The sequence below is a fragment of the Tupaia chinensis genome, unplaced genomic scaffold (genome assembly GCF_000334495.1).
Source record: "Tupaia chinensis unplaced genomic scaffold, TupChi_1.0 Scaffold000455_1, whole genome shotgun sequence".
Taxonomy (NCBI): domain Eukaryota; kingdom Metazoa; phylum Chordata; class Mammalia; order Scandentia; family Tupaiidae; genus Tupaia; species Tupaia belangeri.
Window position 1 is genome coordinate 223,671 of NW_006159963.1, and position 16,678 is coordinate 240,348.

Below are 16,678 nucleotides of genomic sequence, written 5' to 3' on the forward strand. Positions count from 1 at the left end.
ATAAAATGGTCTCAGAGAAGATGCCTGGGAGGCGTGGCACTGCCCCCACCTCTGGCATTATCCAGCTTAGTTCTTAAGGAATAGCTCTCTCCTGGGTCTGGACAGTGGCAGCACACAAGATTTGCTAGGGACCATAATTTGGTATCTGCACTTACATTTTCAAAGTCCTTCATGTTCCGTGCTCTGGTGGGAGACACCATTTCTTCCGACACGTTTGGGAGCACTATAAAAAGGTAAAACAGACTTAGGAAAAATTCACAGCATGCAAATTGCCCAACATTCCTGTCAGGAAACAGAGCCCGGAGAGGAAAAAACATGAAAAGCTTCTACAGCATACCCTGCTGGCACTTTCTGTCTGCTGCAATCTACTGATCTGAGTCCAGGGAAAGCTCCAAACCATTATATTTCAAGTATTTACAAATTACTTAAACTAACCTCAATTTAATGAAGTACGTGTCAGAGGATGTGCCCAGAAAATGCCTGGAGGAAGCAGCCAAGCAGACCGTCTTGATATGTACTTTCCTATTTCCTAAGAGTATTTTGGTGAGCAAAATGTCATCGTCACATGTCAATAATTAAAACAAAACATTTCTAACTGATTTGACAGCAGAGACTGGCAAACCTTTCCTTTTTTTTTTTTAATTTTTTCCAGAGGATATGTGCACTCGCCAGAGAGAGATAGAGAGAAGAAAGGGGAAGTGAAAAGAGTGCACTCGCCAGAGAGAGACAGAGAGAAGAAAGGGGAAGTGAAAAGAGAATGGCCATGCCGTAATCCTTTCTCCTCCATTTCTCTTCTCAGGATTTCAGGCACAGACACACAAGCACCTGCCATGTTTCTCAAGGCACTGGGTCCGGGATGCCAACCGCACAACTGGCCATGTGGGTTCCTTCACCACCACACCACGGGCTAGGCCAGCAAATTTTTTCTTAAAATGTCAGACAACAAGCATTTTAGGCTTTGCAGGCCATACACAAAGCCTAAAATCTGTCACAAATACCCAACTCCTCTGCTCTAGCACAAAAACAGCCACAGAAAATTCGTAAATGAATACGGTAGCTGTGTTCCAGGAAAAGTTTATTTTCAAAAGCAGGCAGTGGGCTGAAAACCGCTGACCCCTGCTTCAGAGCAAGCAAAGACTATGCCAATATCCAGACCTCTCCACAGATCTTTTAATTCAGCAAACGTTTATTACACACCCGCTCTGTGCCAAGCACCATCCTGCGTGCTGAGGAAACAGTGTGAAGGAGACACTGCTCCTGTGCCAAGAGGTTCCCAATCAAGTGGGCAAGACAGAGATGTAAACAACTTTCATCACGTGGTGCAGAGCGCCTGGCACTTGAATTAAATGTGCGCTGAGTCAATGAATGAATTCATTCTGCCAGCAGATGTGCATTGAGAGCTTACTCTCTGCAGGCACCTTTCTACATCAGGAAGCGAAACAAACAGTTGATATTATAGAGAGGAGGCAGACAATAAGCCAAATAAGAGAGCAATTACAGCGTATGCTATCAGGTGATAAACGCTATGGAGAGGAATAAAGCAGATAAGGATAGGAAATGCCAGAGGTGGGGTGAGGACCGCCATTTTACATGAGGTGGCTAAGGAAGGTCACAGCAGTGACAGCTGGGAGAACGTGGTGAGGAGGTAGCAGTTATGTGGAGGAAGGACACTCCAGGTACAGGGACATGCCTGAGAAAGAACATGCCTAGTGGATCCAAGAAACGGCCAAAAGGCCTATGGGCTAGAGATCAGTGAACAAAGGGAACGGAAGAAAAGGAGGTAAGAGAGGTTCTGGGACAGACGCACATGCTCTTACAGGCTCTTCTATGGACTCAAAACGAGCCTCGTGATCAGACTTGGGTTTCTACAGGCTCCTTCTGACTGCTTTGCTAAGAAGAGGCTGCAAGGGGCTTAGGAGACTGGGGTACACCAGACCAGAAATCATAGTTGAACCAGAATGGTAGAAGTACAGTGGGTGAGAACTGGTCTGATTCTGGATATTGTCAAAGGAGCCAATTAGGGGGAGGGGAACAGTAGTTGGCATAGTGGTTAAGGCACTGGACTCCCACATGGCCCACAACGGTTCAAGTCCTGGACCCAGCGGTTTAAAACTCATGCCAGGAGTGAGTGTGTGTGTGCCCAAAATCCCAAAAGGAGACTAGAGGAGAAGGGACTGCAGCATGGCCATTCCCCCTAGGGGGTGATTTCTCACTTTCTCTGTCTCTCTCTATATCTTTCTATCTGGCTGGCAAGCACACATAGCCTATAAGAAAAATCTCTCTTAAAAAAAAAAAGTAGCCAATGGGACTAAATGAAATGAAGTGAAATATATAATGTTCAGAGAGGAGAGCACACAAGAAGTCAGTCTGGGGAGAGCCAAAGAAGGAGGGGAGCTATGGTCTGAGTCAAAGAGGCAGGAGGCAGACACCAGACAAATGAGAGGGACAAGAGGAGGGAGAAACAGCGCAGGCGAAGGCACGGAAGACAGCGGGCACAGCGGCAGAAACCACTCAGCAGAAGAGCGGCTCGGGAGTAGACGGGGCAGACTGTGAAGTGCCCGGGAGCCAGACTAAGAGTACAAAGTTTTGTTTTCTGGTTCCTCAGACAGACCGTGCTCTGTCTCCTGTGTCTGGGAGGCTTGTGTCTTCCCTTGCCCCTCGTAGGTCCTACTCATGCTTCAAGTCTCACCTCCAATATCAGTTTCTTGGGAAACTCCTGCCTGATCCATCTCCTCCACAGCGGAGTAGATCTGCCCCTCAACCCTCTCCCAGCACCTCATATTTCTTAACTCCTGATGCTGATCATACAATTTATCATCATAATTTTTTTGAAGAGTCTGCCTTCTCGGCTTGACGGTGACCACATTCAAGGCTGAATCTCCATGCTCAGTCCAGAGTCTGGCATGAAGTGCATGTATACTCTCCGCTGAATTAAAGAGTGGGTCTACTGAAACCAGTAGATAGCATAATAGTTATGTCGCTGGGCTCCCATGTAATCAACCACGGTTCAAGTCCTAGACCCAGCAGCTTAAAACTCACGCTGGGTATGCAAGCCCAAGATCCTGAGAGGATAATGGAGGAGAGGGGATTGCAGCGTGGTCATCCCCCCAGGGGATGATTTCTTGCTTGCTGTTTCTCTGTTTGTCTGTCTCTCTGGTGTGTGCATACACCTAACAGCAAAAATCTCTCTTAAAAAAAAAAAAAAAAGAGAAGGCCTATCAATTTTCTGTTCCTACCGTCGGAGGGCAGGAAGAGTAAAAATCAAGCTTGTTGGATTGTGTTAAAGTAAAAGTTAGCAAGTTCCAAAGGGAAATCCAAGGATGGCTTACAAATTAAGCTATTCTCCAGAATAAACCTGCTAACACTTATCCTGTCTGCTCTAAAAACTTCTTTTTGCATTTATCTCTTCGCTTTGGGGAAAAGAAAAAGTATCTCTAGGCTACTTAACAAACTAAAGGCAAGTTATCAACACTACCCACAGAAATGTTTATGAGAGCATTCCATTTTTTTTCAGAAATAAATGATGAAGAATGCTTAGCAAGACCCAAACTGTAAAGTCTCCTCATAATTCGACTTACATACAATATGCTGCCCACTTACTCAGTGCCGTCTCCTGTGGTCTAACCAACTCTTTGTCTCCATGGGGCAGGCCTGTGTAAAAGTGCTGGGCCCCAGCCGGCCCATGGAATCCAGCAGCCTGCCAGGAAGGCCTTGGCACGCTGAGGTCCAGATGGCAGCTCTCCTGGGCCTCCGGCTGTTCAGCAGTGGAGACCAACAGAACCCTGTGCCTGATCTGGTCAATTCAGTGCCCGGCCTTCATGCTGTCATCTAGTTCAGCGAACACTGGCTGAAGCCCTGCAGGCTTGGTAGCAAGAAGGAAAACTCCTGAGTGTGGCCAGAAGGGCATCAACTCCTCCCATCCAGCATTTATGAAAGGAGATGGAGAGCAAATCAGCATGTATATAAAATACTGAGCACCTACTATGTGCCCGTCCAGAGTTAAGCTCTGGGCTCCAGATATGGAAGTCCAGTCCTAAGCTTCAGGGCATTCAAATCTGGTGTCTACTTACCTTGTTCTTACCCAAGAGAATCCCTATTTTATGTACTTACCCCCATTCCCCAAGCCAGCACTGGGGTTGACGCCATCTAAGTCATTTTGAAAGTTGGGAACAAGTCCACTAGGAGAGAACACAGAGATGACAGGTGAGCCAGTATGTGAACAACAAGGACCGCTGCAGTGACCACCACCGACTCCACCAAGGGGAGCAGGCACGCAGCTCCACTACCTGGGCATGAGGCACAGGGCTCGGGGCTGTAGAACCGAGTTCCAAGGGGCCAGCTGGGAGCACAGTAAGATGGCTGGATCCCACATAACCAACGACATGGTTTGAGTCCAAGACTTGGCTTATAAAACAAGCTGGGAGTGTGAGGCTGGGAGTGTGTGCGTGTGTGCCCAAAATCCCAAGAAGAGAGTAGAAGAGAAGGCATTCTGGCATAGCCATGACCCCTGGGGGGTGCTTTCTCACTTTCCCTCCCCTCTCAGCTCTGTCTCTCTCTCTGGTGAGTATACACACCCTATAGCAAACATTTAAAAAAAGAAGAAGAAGAAATGGAAAAAAAGAAGAACTGAGTTCCAGTTCTAACACTTAGTATCTGAGTGACTTTCAGCAAGGGCACTCATTCGTTCATGAACATATCATGAATATATCACAGTCTGTGTTCACACGCATGTGCTATGTGTGCTAGAGGCACAGGCATTGTACCAAGAACAAGCCGCCTATTTTTATAGGTATCACACTCTTAAACTGTTACGGAGGATACCATATTCTACCGGTAAAAATTAAATTAAGGTATATGGACACTTAGCACATATGCAGCGACCAATAAATGGCAACTACTGATGTCTTCTTATTGTTATTGTATCATCTACATGCCTGACACGATCAAAAATTAAGCTTCTAGGAACTGGGCAACAAGTAGACGCTTTAAGAATGTCAAACAAAGCTGGCCCTATGGCTAATGGTTAAGAGAACCTAATCCCACATGGCTGCCCATGGTTTTAATCCCAGCCCAGGTGGTTTGCCAAACACGCTGAGCACAAGTGAGCGTATGCCCCAAGCCCAACAGGGTGGAGAAATGGAGAAGAAACTATTGTGGTGTGATCCTGCCCCACTAGAGGGTGCTTTCTCTCTCTCTCTTTCTCCTCCCCCAACTCTAGCCCCTGCCCCCCATTTCTCTCTGGTAAATACACATACCCTGTGGCAATTAAAAAGAGAAAAACAAAAACAAAAACGAACTTCAAACAAAAATGCAGAATGTACTAATGGAAGAGGCTGTACCAGTTGGCTTTATAAAAAAGCTCAGTGAGGGAACCAGCAGTTGACATAATAGCTATGTCGCTGGACTCCCACGACGTAGTCGACTGCGGTTCCACTCCTGGACCCGGTGGCTTAAACTCACGCCGGGTGCATGTGCATGCCCAAGATCCCGAGAGGAGAATGGAGGAGAACGGACTGCGGCGTGGCCATCCCCCAGGTGGGGTGGGGGTTGATTTCTCACTTTCTCTCTGTCTCTGTCTTTCTGGCGAGTGCACGAGAGAAAACATGACATAGAGGAGATATGGTTTGACACAAAGTCCTCTACCCTGGACTCTATTCTGAGCTTCTGCCAGGTAGCTCTCCAAGCCTCGCTCCCTGCAGCCGTAAAAGGACAGCAGCTACTTCATAGAGCAACTGGCAAGTAAACAAGACACACTGGCCAACCCCTGGCCTGGGGGTTACGTCAGCTGGATCCCACGTGGCCAACCACATGGTTGGACTCTCAGACACAGCAGCTTGAAAACTACGCCAGACACATGTGCATGTATGCCCAAACTCCCAAAAGGAGGGAGAGATGGAAGAGAAGAAATTGCAGCATGACCGTTCTCCACAGGAGATGCTTTCTCGCTTTCCCTCTCTCTCTGTCTCCCTTTGGTGAGTATACACCCACTCTGGCAAAAATTTTTAAAGAATATAGAGTACCCAGCAAGGTACCGGACACATTGTGGGTACTTTATAAATGGGAACAAAATATCACTGTCACCTTGAAACACACAGTATCACACAATTTATGAGAGATGTACCATAGGGGCCAGCAGTTGGTGCAGCAGTTAAGGTACTAGACTCTCACATGGCCAACCAAGGTTCGAGTCCCAGACCTGGCAGCTTGCTCTCTCTTTCCCACTCTCTCTCTCGCTCTCTGGCCAAGATTATTTTTTAAATAATAAATAAAATTAAATAATTTTTTAAAAATTAAAAAAAAGATGTGCCATCATTGGAAATGCTCATTTTCCTGAAGGCCCACACATTTCTCAAAGGAAGGCTCTAAGACCCAGAAAATGTCTGAGTCCCAGCCAGAGGCACGGCAGTCAAGTGGAGAGCCAAGCCAAGAACCCAGGCCCCAAATAATGCTCCCCTGATCCGATCTGAGTAGAAGTTGTTGAAAGCTCAGCTTGACTTCTTGGCAGGTGGTTCTTTCATGTCTCTAAATCCAAATTTACTCTGCCCTCTGATCACCAAACTGTGGAGTTGGAGACCTTCAAGATTCAGATGACCGGGAACCAGCAGTTAGCGTAATGGCTATGTCGCTGGACTCCCACGTAGCCGACCACGGTTTGCATCCCGGACCTGGTGGCTTAAAACTCATGCCGGGTGCGTGTGCGTGCGTGCCCAAGATCTCGAGAGGAGAATGGAGGAGAAGGGACTGCGGCATGACCATCCCCACTGGGGGGTGATTTCTCACTTTCTGTCTCTATGTCTCTGTCTGTCTGGCGAGCGCACGCGCCCTATATCAAAAACCTCTCCAAAAAAAAAAAAAAAAGATTCAGATAACCAAAAATATCATAAAATTCTGGCATCTGGAATACAATTGCATAAGAGGTATCTACTATAAAAACAGCTGAAAAAACTTAAACGAGTCTTAAATTACGAAAAAAATGCATTTAGTATATCCTATAATGTCATTTCAAATCCTTTTAGAAACAATGTGGGTCAGAAATACATAACAAGATAAAGGAAATATACTGAAATATTGAAAATCTTCATTTGTAGGAAAACAAGAGATGTTTTCTTCCTTTTTGATTTTCTCTAATTCCTGTATCCTCCAATAATCATCATTAAAAAAAAATTTTAAGTCCATTTTCTAAACCAAATTTTAAAAAAAATTCAAGTTCAATCAGCAGCTTTTGCAGATGGCAATGCAGAGGCCCAAGGTCACACAACAGGTTATAGGCCAAACTCAACCTAAAAGTTTAGAACTACATTTTCAATCTGGGGTTCTCTCAACCCCAGCCATTAAATTAACTATGACTGGCTGAAACACCCCATCGATACCTCAAGCCGAGATCAATCATAGCTGAAAATTATCTGGCAGACAAAGCCAAAGGCACTGGTCTTAGACAAGTTTCCAACAGGAAAACACTGAAGTGTGAAAAATGACATTTAGCGACATCCCAACTCTCAGATGAAAGCAGAAATTCCTGCCTGGGACATGCCAAATTTCCACTTGAGCTTTACCTAACCACTTTTAAAATTCTATGACTGTCTGCCACCCAGTACGCTCCAGTCAGATGCAATCACACCTCCAGCCCCAAGCAGCTCCCTCTTCCCATTCTTTTTTTTAAATAACTATTTTTTATTTAAATTTATTTATTTATTTACTTTAATTTTACCAGAGAGGGACAGAATAAAAGAGAGAGAGAAAGAAAGTGAGAAAGCAAGCTGCCAGGTCTGGGACTCGAACCAAGGTCAACCATGTGGGAATCTAGTGCCTTAACCACGACACCACCTGCCAGTCACTCCTTCTTCCCATTCTGATAACTCAATCTTAGCCTCAGAATTAAGGCTGGGGCCTCACAGAGACCCACTGAAAATGAAAACAACATAATGAAAAGAAGGCTTGGATATGATTTTGTCATTGCAGAGATGGGAAGACCAAGCTCCAGAAAAAGGAAGGGACTTCAGCTGCTCAAAATCACAAAGGGGGCTGGGGCCCATAGCTTAGTGCTTAAGGTAGTAAGCCAGATCCCACATGGTCGACTGTGGTTCAAGTCCTGGCCACAGCAGTTGAAAACAACACTGGGCAAATATGCATGTATGCCTGAAATCCAAACCAGATGGAGAAATGGAGGAGAAACTATAGCATGACTATGGCCCATTGTGGAGTACTTTCTCTCCCCCTCCCTCTTTCTGTCTCTCTGGCAAAAGCACATGCCATCTGGCAATTTAAAAAAAAAAAAAAAAAACGGGGGGGCACGAATGGCTGACCACAGTTCAAGTGCCAGACCCAAAGGCTTAAGACTCATGCCAGGCGTGTGTGCATGCGTGCCCAAGATCCCAGGAGGGGAACGGAGAAGGGATTACGACAAGGCCATCCCCCCACAAGGAGTGATTTCTCACTCTTTATCTGTCTTTCTGGTGAGCACACGCTCCCTATAGCAAAACTCTCCCTCAAAAAAAAGGTAACAAAGGGTGAGTAGCAAAGCTGAAACCACAATCCAGTTTCCCAATGCGCTTTCCAAGTGCCCGCCTCCTCTACGAACATGTCACACAGCAGAGTGTCATTTTCTAAGGTACAAAATAGAGCAGGATCACAAGAAACCCACCCTGTGGGGGCATCCAGGCAGCACAGGCACTAGGCTCGGGACAGGACAGGCAGCTTCCCGTGTAATCCTCACCACAGCCCATCTGGAGTGGGTGGTTACTTTTTAAGCATGGCCATTTCTACTAAATGAGAAAATGGGGGCTCACAAAGTTAATAAGCTGGAAACAACAAGCAGGCCTGATTTCAAATCCCCAGCTCTGAACTCCTACACCACCCAAATGACCCTGCCTTCCAGGGGTGGTGGTGGTGAGGCCCCGTGAACCCAGGCAGAGGCTTTTCAGCATGCAGCACAGTACATACCACCACAGCCGCTGTGTCCACTATTTACTGAGAAAATAAAAATCCCCTGAGTTTCGCCACCTCCTCCTGTCTTCCTCCTCCACCACGCAAAAGCCATCTCCTCCTGGGTCCGTGTGCCAGGTCTTCAAAAAGCTCATGGGAAATGCACTTTATAAAAAAAATCTACGCATGGATTTCACAACTTTTTATGCCCAAAAGAAACCTATACCTCTGTTCCATTCTTCCATGAATTCTTTGAAGTCCCTAAGTATACGCCAGGGACAGCGTTTCACTGACAGTGTCATAGGGCTGTGGATAGGACTGGACACCACAGTCGCAACAGTTAGGCCAACAAGTACGCACTTGTCTGTCGTTCAGTGATTCCTTTTTCACTCTACGTATTCATTCTTAACTAGAGAAGAAATACACAAACATGAAAAAATTGCTAAGCCTAAAGTTCTCCTTGGCTACTTCTTACTCCCAGCTTAGTGCCCTCCTAAGACATAAACGCCGTAGTCGAAGACTTGTATCCTTCCAGACCTTTCCCTATCCATTTACACACACAGACACAGTCTTGACTGTGTGGCTTCGAAATACATGCAATCTCTCAGTATACGTTCTTCTGCAACCTCCTTTCTCTACTCAATATGTAAACATTTTCCTAACGGCATAAATAGATCTGCCTCATTATCTGTCACTCCTACAAAGCATTTCCCCAGCAATGTTCTCCCAACTTTACTCACCATGATCCACAGAAGAAACACATCATCTTTAACCCTTGAAATGTTCTCTGTATTTTTTTAATCCTGGTTGTGGCTTACTACATTGAATTTCATGACCTACCAATGAGTCAAAAGTAGTGTGAAAGACTATGCAGTGTATCCTTCTGAAAGGATATGCATTTCACATAAACTCCTGATAGTGATTCCATTCTTTCCTATGTTTTTCTTTTACAAATAATGCTATATGAACATGCAGGTCCCATTATGCACCTGTATGAGGTTACGTAGAGTAGCTAATAAGAAGTAGATTTGCTGGGTCAAAACATTCTCATGTTTTTTAATGAACAAAAGATCTGGCAGCCATGTCTCAAAAAATATGTATATACACATGAATGGCTGCTACATATATGAGAAGACACTCAATATCATTAGTCACTAGGGGAATGCACATCAATACCACAATAAGATATTAGGTCACACTCCCAAGAATGGCTACCAAAAAAAGAATAAAAAGTGTTGGTGAAGATGTGGAAAAATTAGAACACTCGTACATTGCTGGATTACTGGGAAGGGTGTAAAATGGTGCAACCACTTTTGGAAAATGTTAAACAGGGTGTTACCATATGACCCAGCAATGCCACTACATACATGCTGAAAAGACGGAACACATATGTTCACACAAAAACTTGTACATGGATAACTATTCCCAGCAAGTCATTCAGAACAGAAGTAGAAATGATCCAATGTGCCTCACCGTGAATTAACAAATGAAATGTGGTGCATGTGTACAGTGGAACGTTATTCATCCCAAAAAGAACAAATCCTATCAAAGAAACAAAAGTAAAGGCCTAGCCACAGAGGTGGAAGCCGCCAAGACATGTACCCTGCAGGCTGGGACTGTATGAGAGGCCCAGGGTGGTCGATTCTAGGGCAGCCTAGAGGCTGGGCGCAGTGACATGTGAACCATAATCCCAGAGACTCAGGGAGGTTGAGGCAGGAGGATCAAAAGCTGGAGCCCAGAATGGGCAACCTACCAGGATTGTGTCTGAAAAAGTGGTAGAGCCGGATGTGGTAGGGTGCACATGGGGTCCCAGCTGGACAGCTGAGGCAAGACTCTGTCTTACACACATACACACACACAAACACACACACACAGAGGCACAGAAAATAACAAGTGTCAAGTGTTGGTGAGGAGGAAAAAGAAACTGGAACCCGTGTAGGGGGAATGTAAAATGGTAGAGCCACTGTAGAGAACAGTTAAGGCAGTTCCTCAAAGAATTAAAAACACAATGACCATATAATACTGCAATTCCTCTTGTAGATATAAACCCAAGAGTTGAAATATGGTTTCAAAAAGGTATTTTTACACCCATGTTCACAGCTGCATTATTCTCGATAGCTGACATGTGGAAGCAACCCAAGTGTCTATCAACAAAATGTGATATTAACGTGACGGAATATGAATCAGCCTTACAAAGGAAGGAAACTTCCATATGCTACAACATGATGGACCCTGAGGACATTACGCTAAGTGAAACATGCTCGTCACACTCCCGGGAGGTGCAGGGTCTTGATTTATATGGTCTCACTTCACTCACACAGCCACCCAATAGAGCAGACACTATGGAAGAGAAACTGGGGCTCAGAGACGTTGCACGAGTTATTCAAAGTAGCACATCTAGTAACCATCTGAACCAGGGTGCATACCCACTCCCTCACTTTCCACATCACCAGGTAGAACTTAACAAAGGGCCTATGTTCGAGTGAGGTCCCTGGGCCAGAATCTGGGCCTCAATTTCTCAGGCCGGGAGCTGTTTGGGGCACCCACAGGTGGTGCAGTTTGGAGGGGATGACACATAGTGACCTAATTCAACCAACATCTAACAACAAATGACTCCAGATTAGTCTCTAAAACTGGGGCTTGGAAATTACCAAGCAGAAGAGTCCCAGAAAGCAGTATATTAGATTAAAAAGGGGTGATTTTTTTCCTAGGGGTTTTCCTCCCCCACTGTGAACAGCTGATGGAGAACCTGTCTTTGGCTTTGTCTTCCGCTCTTTAAGGGCCAGTTCAAGGAGCCCTGTAAAATCCTCCCAGAATCCTCTCTGTCAGAATTGGGTCAGAGAGCTAACTAGTTGGAAGGCAGGACAGGGCGCTGGGAGCCAGGATGTGGAGTCAGCAAGCATGGACTGAAATCCTGACTCGACTGTACTTTTTGTGTGATCCCAAACCATTCACGTCACCTCTGAGCCTCAGTGTCCCTTGTAAAGAAGAAGTAATACCATCATCTCAAAAGATCATTTTTTCAGTCATTTAACAAACAGGTACTGTTTGTTATCTTATGTGCCAGATAACGGGGGTTACAAGGGTAACAAAACGCACTCCCTGCTCTTAAACAGATCACAGTCTAATCTGGGAGAAGACAGGTAAGTGCACAGTCAACACCTGCACCGTCCAATCCAGGAGCCATTAGCCACATAAGTGAAGGGACTTCAGAAAGTTCATGGAAAATGAAATTAAAGTATGAGTTTATTTTGGTGCAAAAATTTTTTCTGAAATCTATGCATTTGTATGAACTTTTTAATTGTAATTCCTGATTTACATAAAATCATACATCTTTGTGGGGTACAGTATTTTTTAAAAAGAATTATTTATTTAATGTCATTTATTTATTTATTTTTATTTGACCAGAGAGAAAGTATGGTTTTTCAAAGTATGCATACAGAGACTGGCAGGCGGCATAATGGTTAAAGGTGCTGAATTCCCACATGGATGATCGCAGTTCAAGTCCCAAACCCAGCAGTTTGCTTTCTCACTTTCCCTTTCTCTTTCTCTCTGTTTCTCTCTGGTCCAATTAAAAAATAATAATAACAACAAATGGAATTAAATAAGAAATTTTGAAAAAATAAAGCATGCATACAGTGCTTAATTATCAAATCAGGATATAAACGTGTTCGTCATCTTCAACATTTAATGTTAAATTATGTTGTGCACATTTGAAATTTGCTCTACTAGGTTTTTTTGGAGGTATACATTAAATTGTCGGGCCAGCCTCACAGTACAGTGGTTAAAGGGTTATGCACAGGGAACAGTATCCTGCATGGCAACTGTGACTTAAGTCCCAACCCGAGCAGCTACAAAATACACCACCCATGTGCACATGTGTCCAAGACCCTACAGGATGAAGAAATGGAAGGGAAAGGGACTGCAGCAGAAGCAGGCCGCATGGCGCAGGGGGCTTCCTCACTCTCACTCTCGCCCCCTCTCTTTCTCTGGCAAGTACACACGCCCTTTGGCAATTAAAAAAATAAATAAATAAAATATTAATCTCATCTATTTCCTTTTACTATTTCATTTGTTTTGTGTTTTCATTTTCTTTTGTTTTGGCTAGAGGGAGAAGGCATCACTCATGGGAAATGGTCACGCCATGATCCAGTCCCCTCCATCTCTCTTGGGATGTGGGGCATGCACACGCACATACCAGCAGGTTTCTCAAGTTGCTGGGTCCTGGACTAGGGCTAGAACCATGGGGTCAGCCATGTGGGATCCAGTCACCTTAACCAGCAGGCAATGGAACCAGCCCTCCTTTTACTGTTTTTAATGTGGCTACAAGCAAATTTTAAACTACATACATGGCTTATGCTGTATTTTTTTAAAGAATGATTTATTTAATTGTATTTATTTATTTATTATTATTCTATTTGACAAGAGAGAGAAACAGAGAGAGAAAGCAAGCTGCCAGGTATGGGACTCAAACCACGGTCAGCCATGTGGGAGTCCAGCACCTTCACCATGCCATCTTCCAGCCCTTTTTTTTTTAATCCTTTTAAAAAAAATTCTATGCTGTTTTTTTTAATTATTTTATTTAACTTTATTTACTTTAATTTGACCAGATAAGGACAGAACAAGAGAGAGAGAGGGAAAGTGAGAAAGCAAGCTGCCAGGTCCAGGACTCGAACCATGTGGGAGTTGACCATGTGGGAGTCCAGCACCCTAACGCCCATGCCACTGGCCGGCCCCATCTATACTGTATTTTTATTGGACGGTGCTGGTCAATAAAATGCAGTGAGGTCAATGACAGCGGAGGTAGCTACAAGAGTACAGAGGGCTCAGGTGGGGTGGGGAATATCAGTGGAGGCTCTGATGGTGGCATTTTATAAGAAACAATAAGGTGATCACACAGCAAAGGGGACAAGAGAGGACATCCCAGCAGCAGGAACAGAGGTGAGAAAGAACAAGGCGAGCTCATTCATGACAGTCTGGCAGCCTGGCATAGTGAAGGGCTTGCGGAGGAGATGGAGCTGGGAGAGTAAGGAGAGAGGAGGCAAGAGGAGATGGAGCCAGAGTCAGAAGGACCTTGGAAGTCACTCTAAGGAACTTCATCCTGAGGACGGCGAGGAGCCAGGGAGGTCTAAAGCAAGTGAATAAGAGATTAGCTACCGGGAATGCACATGGGACCTGGGTCTGCAAAGGTAGGGAGAAGAGGGAATGGAGACTATTTGCTGATTTAGGGGAGTAAATACAGGGTCAGGTGCTGGGCTAAACGTTTTTTGTTTGTTTGTTTGTTTGTTTTTTTGGAGAGGTTTTTCTATAGGGCACGTGCGCTCACTAGAAAGACAGAGGGACAGACACACAGAAAGTAAGAAATCACCCCCCAGGGGGTTGGCCACGCTGCAATCTCTTCTCCTCCATTCTCCTCTTGGGATCTTGGGCACGCACACACATGCGCCCAGCGTGAGTTTTAAGCCACCAGGTGGGGGCCTTGAACCACAGTCAACCACACAGGAGTCCAGCAACATAGCCATTACGCCAACTGCTGGTGCCTGGGTTAAACTTTTTAAGACACATTTTGATCCTTATTCTCACCCAGGTTTTATACCAACCTGTTTTTTCCAGACAATGTGAACTGAGGCTCATGGAGGATGAGTAACTTGCCCAACGTGACAGGGTTGTTAAGTGGTAGAACTGGACTGAAACCCTGTTAGATCTGGGTCTTCCAAGAAGCAAGTGTTCAGGCATGGAGCACTGAGATTAAAGGAACTGTCTGAGAGGATAATAAAGGACTTTACCTTTTTTTGTTGTTGCTAAAATTAATTTTTTTATCTATCATTATTATTATTTTCTATTTGCTATAGGGCACGTGCACTCACCAGAGAAAAAGAGAGAGAGAAAGAGGGAAAGTGAGAAAGTAAGCCACCAGGTCTAGGACTCCAACTGTGGTTGACCATGTGGGAGACCAGCACCCCAACCACCACGCAATCTGCCAACCCCAATGAACTTTGTCTTAACAGCAATAAGAACCACTGAAAGTACAAAAAAGCAGACTGTATAGATCAGATGTACATTTTTTTTTAAGTGTTCAGGGGCTGGCAAGAGGCGTGGTGATTAAGGGCACTGGATTCACACATGGCCAACTATGATTCAAGTCCTGGACCTGGCAGCTTGCTTTCTCACTTTCCCTCTCTCTCTCCCTTTCATTCTGTTCCTTTCTGGTCGAATTAAAATAAACAAGTAAATAAATTAATTAAATAATTATTTTTAAAAGGGTTCAAGCTGTAAAATACAAAGGGTCTGTGAAGGAAGCCAGGACAATTCGGGTAAGATATATACCTTGACATATCTGGGCAGTGGTGACAGACAGAGAGGGACATGATGAACTATCTCAGGATTCAATCAGGTGGGAAGTGTAAAAGGGCCAGGATCTGTGCCTGACACACAAAGGTTCTCAACTGAAAGAATAACTGTCCAGGTCTGTGCATCATAGGACAAATATTGTGTTCATTTCATTCTGAAAAGCAACCTGGATGGCATAATGCATATCATGGCCGCCCATTCCACTAAAGACTGTTGACTAAAAGCAGCCAGACCAACTCTGAAGGCTCTGGGTTACAGCTCTCCTCTTCCTTCTACCCCCGTCTCCAGCCAGGAGCCCAGGACAACCACAAGGGCCCAGTCCTGGAGCAGTCTAGAGCTCCATCAGGTCTTCCTACCAGGAGAGACCTTGGTCCCTCCAGCAACGGGGACTCCAGCCACCTTGTGGGACAGATCCATTGGGAGGCTACTCTCAGACTTTATCCCCCAATTAGTATGGCTATTGCTGGACATAGTCATAATAATAATAATAATGGGATCAGTTTTAAGCACTGACAAGTGCCAGGCAGTGCATTTGCCAAGCTAAGTGCTGGGCACACGTGGCCTCTTGTGATCCTCACCCCAACTCTGTTGGGCAGATATTACCACTGGCCCACTTTACAGATGGAAAAGTAGGACAAGTCACTTTACCAAGTCCAGTTTACAGGGCTGGCTTTGAATCCAACTCTGACCAGTTCCAGACAAGGCTCTTACCCACAGTAATAATCCATGGCCTCCCTTCTGGGAGAACCGAAGTCAAGTCTGGACATCAATAGACGTCCCATAATGAAAGCAAACCTCCAAACCAGAATGAGCCTCAAATGCCCTCAGGGTCCCTGTCTCTCAACCAGATCCCAGTAATGACATACTCCAAGTGTCCCCCTTCGTCCCGCTCTTTCAGAAAACCCCTTCTCTGTTCTTCAAGCCCTTTCCAAAGAATTTCCCCAAATATTAGAGGCGAATGTGATAGAGGCCGAGACTCCCCTCTCACACCTGGTATCAGCCAGTGGGCCCCCCAAAGAGGTTCTCCACGAAGGAACCAACCCCGCACACCACCCCTGGCCGGACCCGAGCGAACACCCTGAGAGGCAAACTCAGAAGCCCCGACGGAGTCAACTCCCACCCGCGGGAACCCAGGCTTCGTTACCGCGAACCCCCATGCTCGGGGCCGCACCTGCAACCGCTGAGAGTCCCGGGGAGGGTGACGTCCTTTTCCAGCCCCGAGTCCATCATGGACACAGAGGCGGTGGTGGCGTTGGTGTGCGTAGCGACGGCGCCACGGGTTCCCCCAGCTGCTGCGACCTGCCGGGCTTCCCAGGTCCCCGCCCCCTCCAACCCAGCTCCTGTTCAGCTTCTGACGGCGCCGCTGGAATTCAAACCGCAGCTGCCGCCATCTTTCCCGGCGCTC

General features: G+C 45.6%; 1 protein-coding gene across 8 annotated transcripts in view; it reads right to left on the reverse strand.

The window, feature by feature from the left end:
- Positions 1 to 16,669, reverse strand: part of CDK5RAP2 (CDK5 regulatory subunit associated protein 2) — a 208,699-nt gene extending 192,030 nt beyond the window's left edge. For all 8 annotated transcript variants that reach the window (XM_006155484.3, XM_027774561.1, XM_027774562.1 and 5 more), the window contains exons 1-3: positions 16,445 to 16,669; positions 4,111 to 4,178; positions 156 to 223 (exon numbers count right to left, since the gene is read on the reverse strand). In XM_006155484.3, the coding sequence (XP_006155546.1) occupies positions 156 to 223; positions 4,111 to 4,178; positions 16,445 to 16,503 (195 nt within the window). In that variant the 5' untranslated portion in view covers positions 16,504 to 16,669. The remainder of the gene's footprint in view (positions 1 to 155; positions 224 to 4,110; positions 4,179 to 16,444) is intronic.
- Between the last annotated feature and the right edge of the window lie 9 nt (positions 16,670 to 16,678).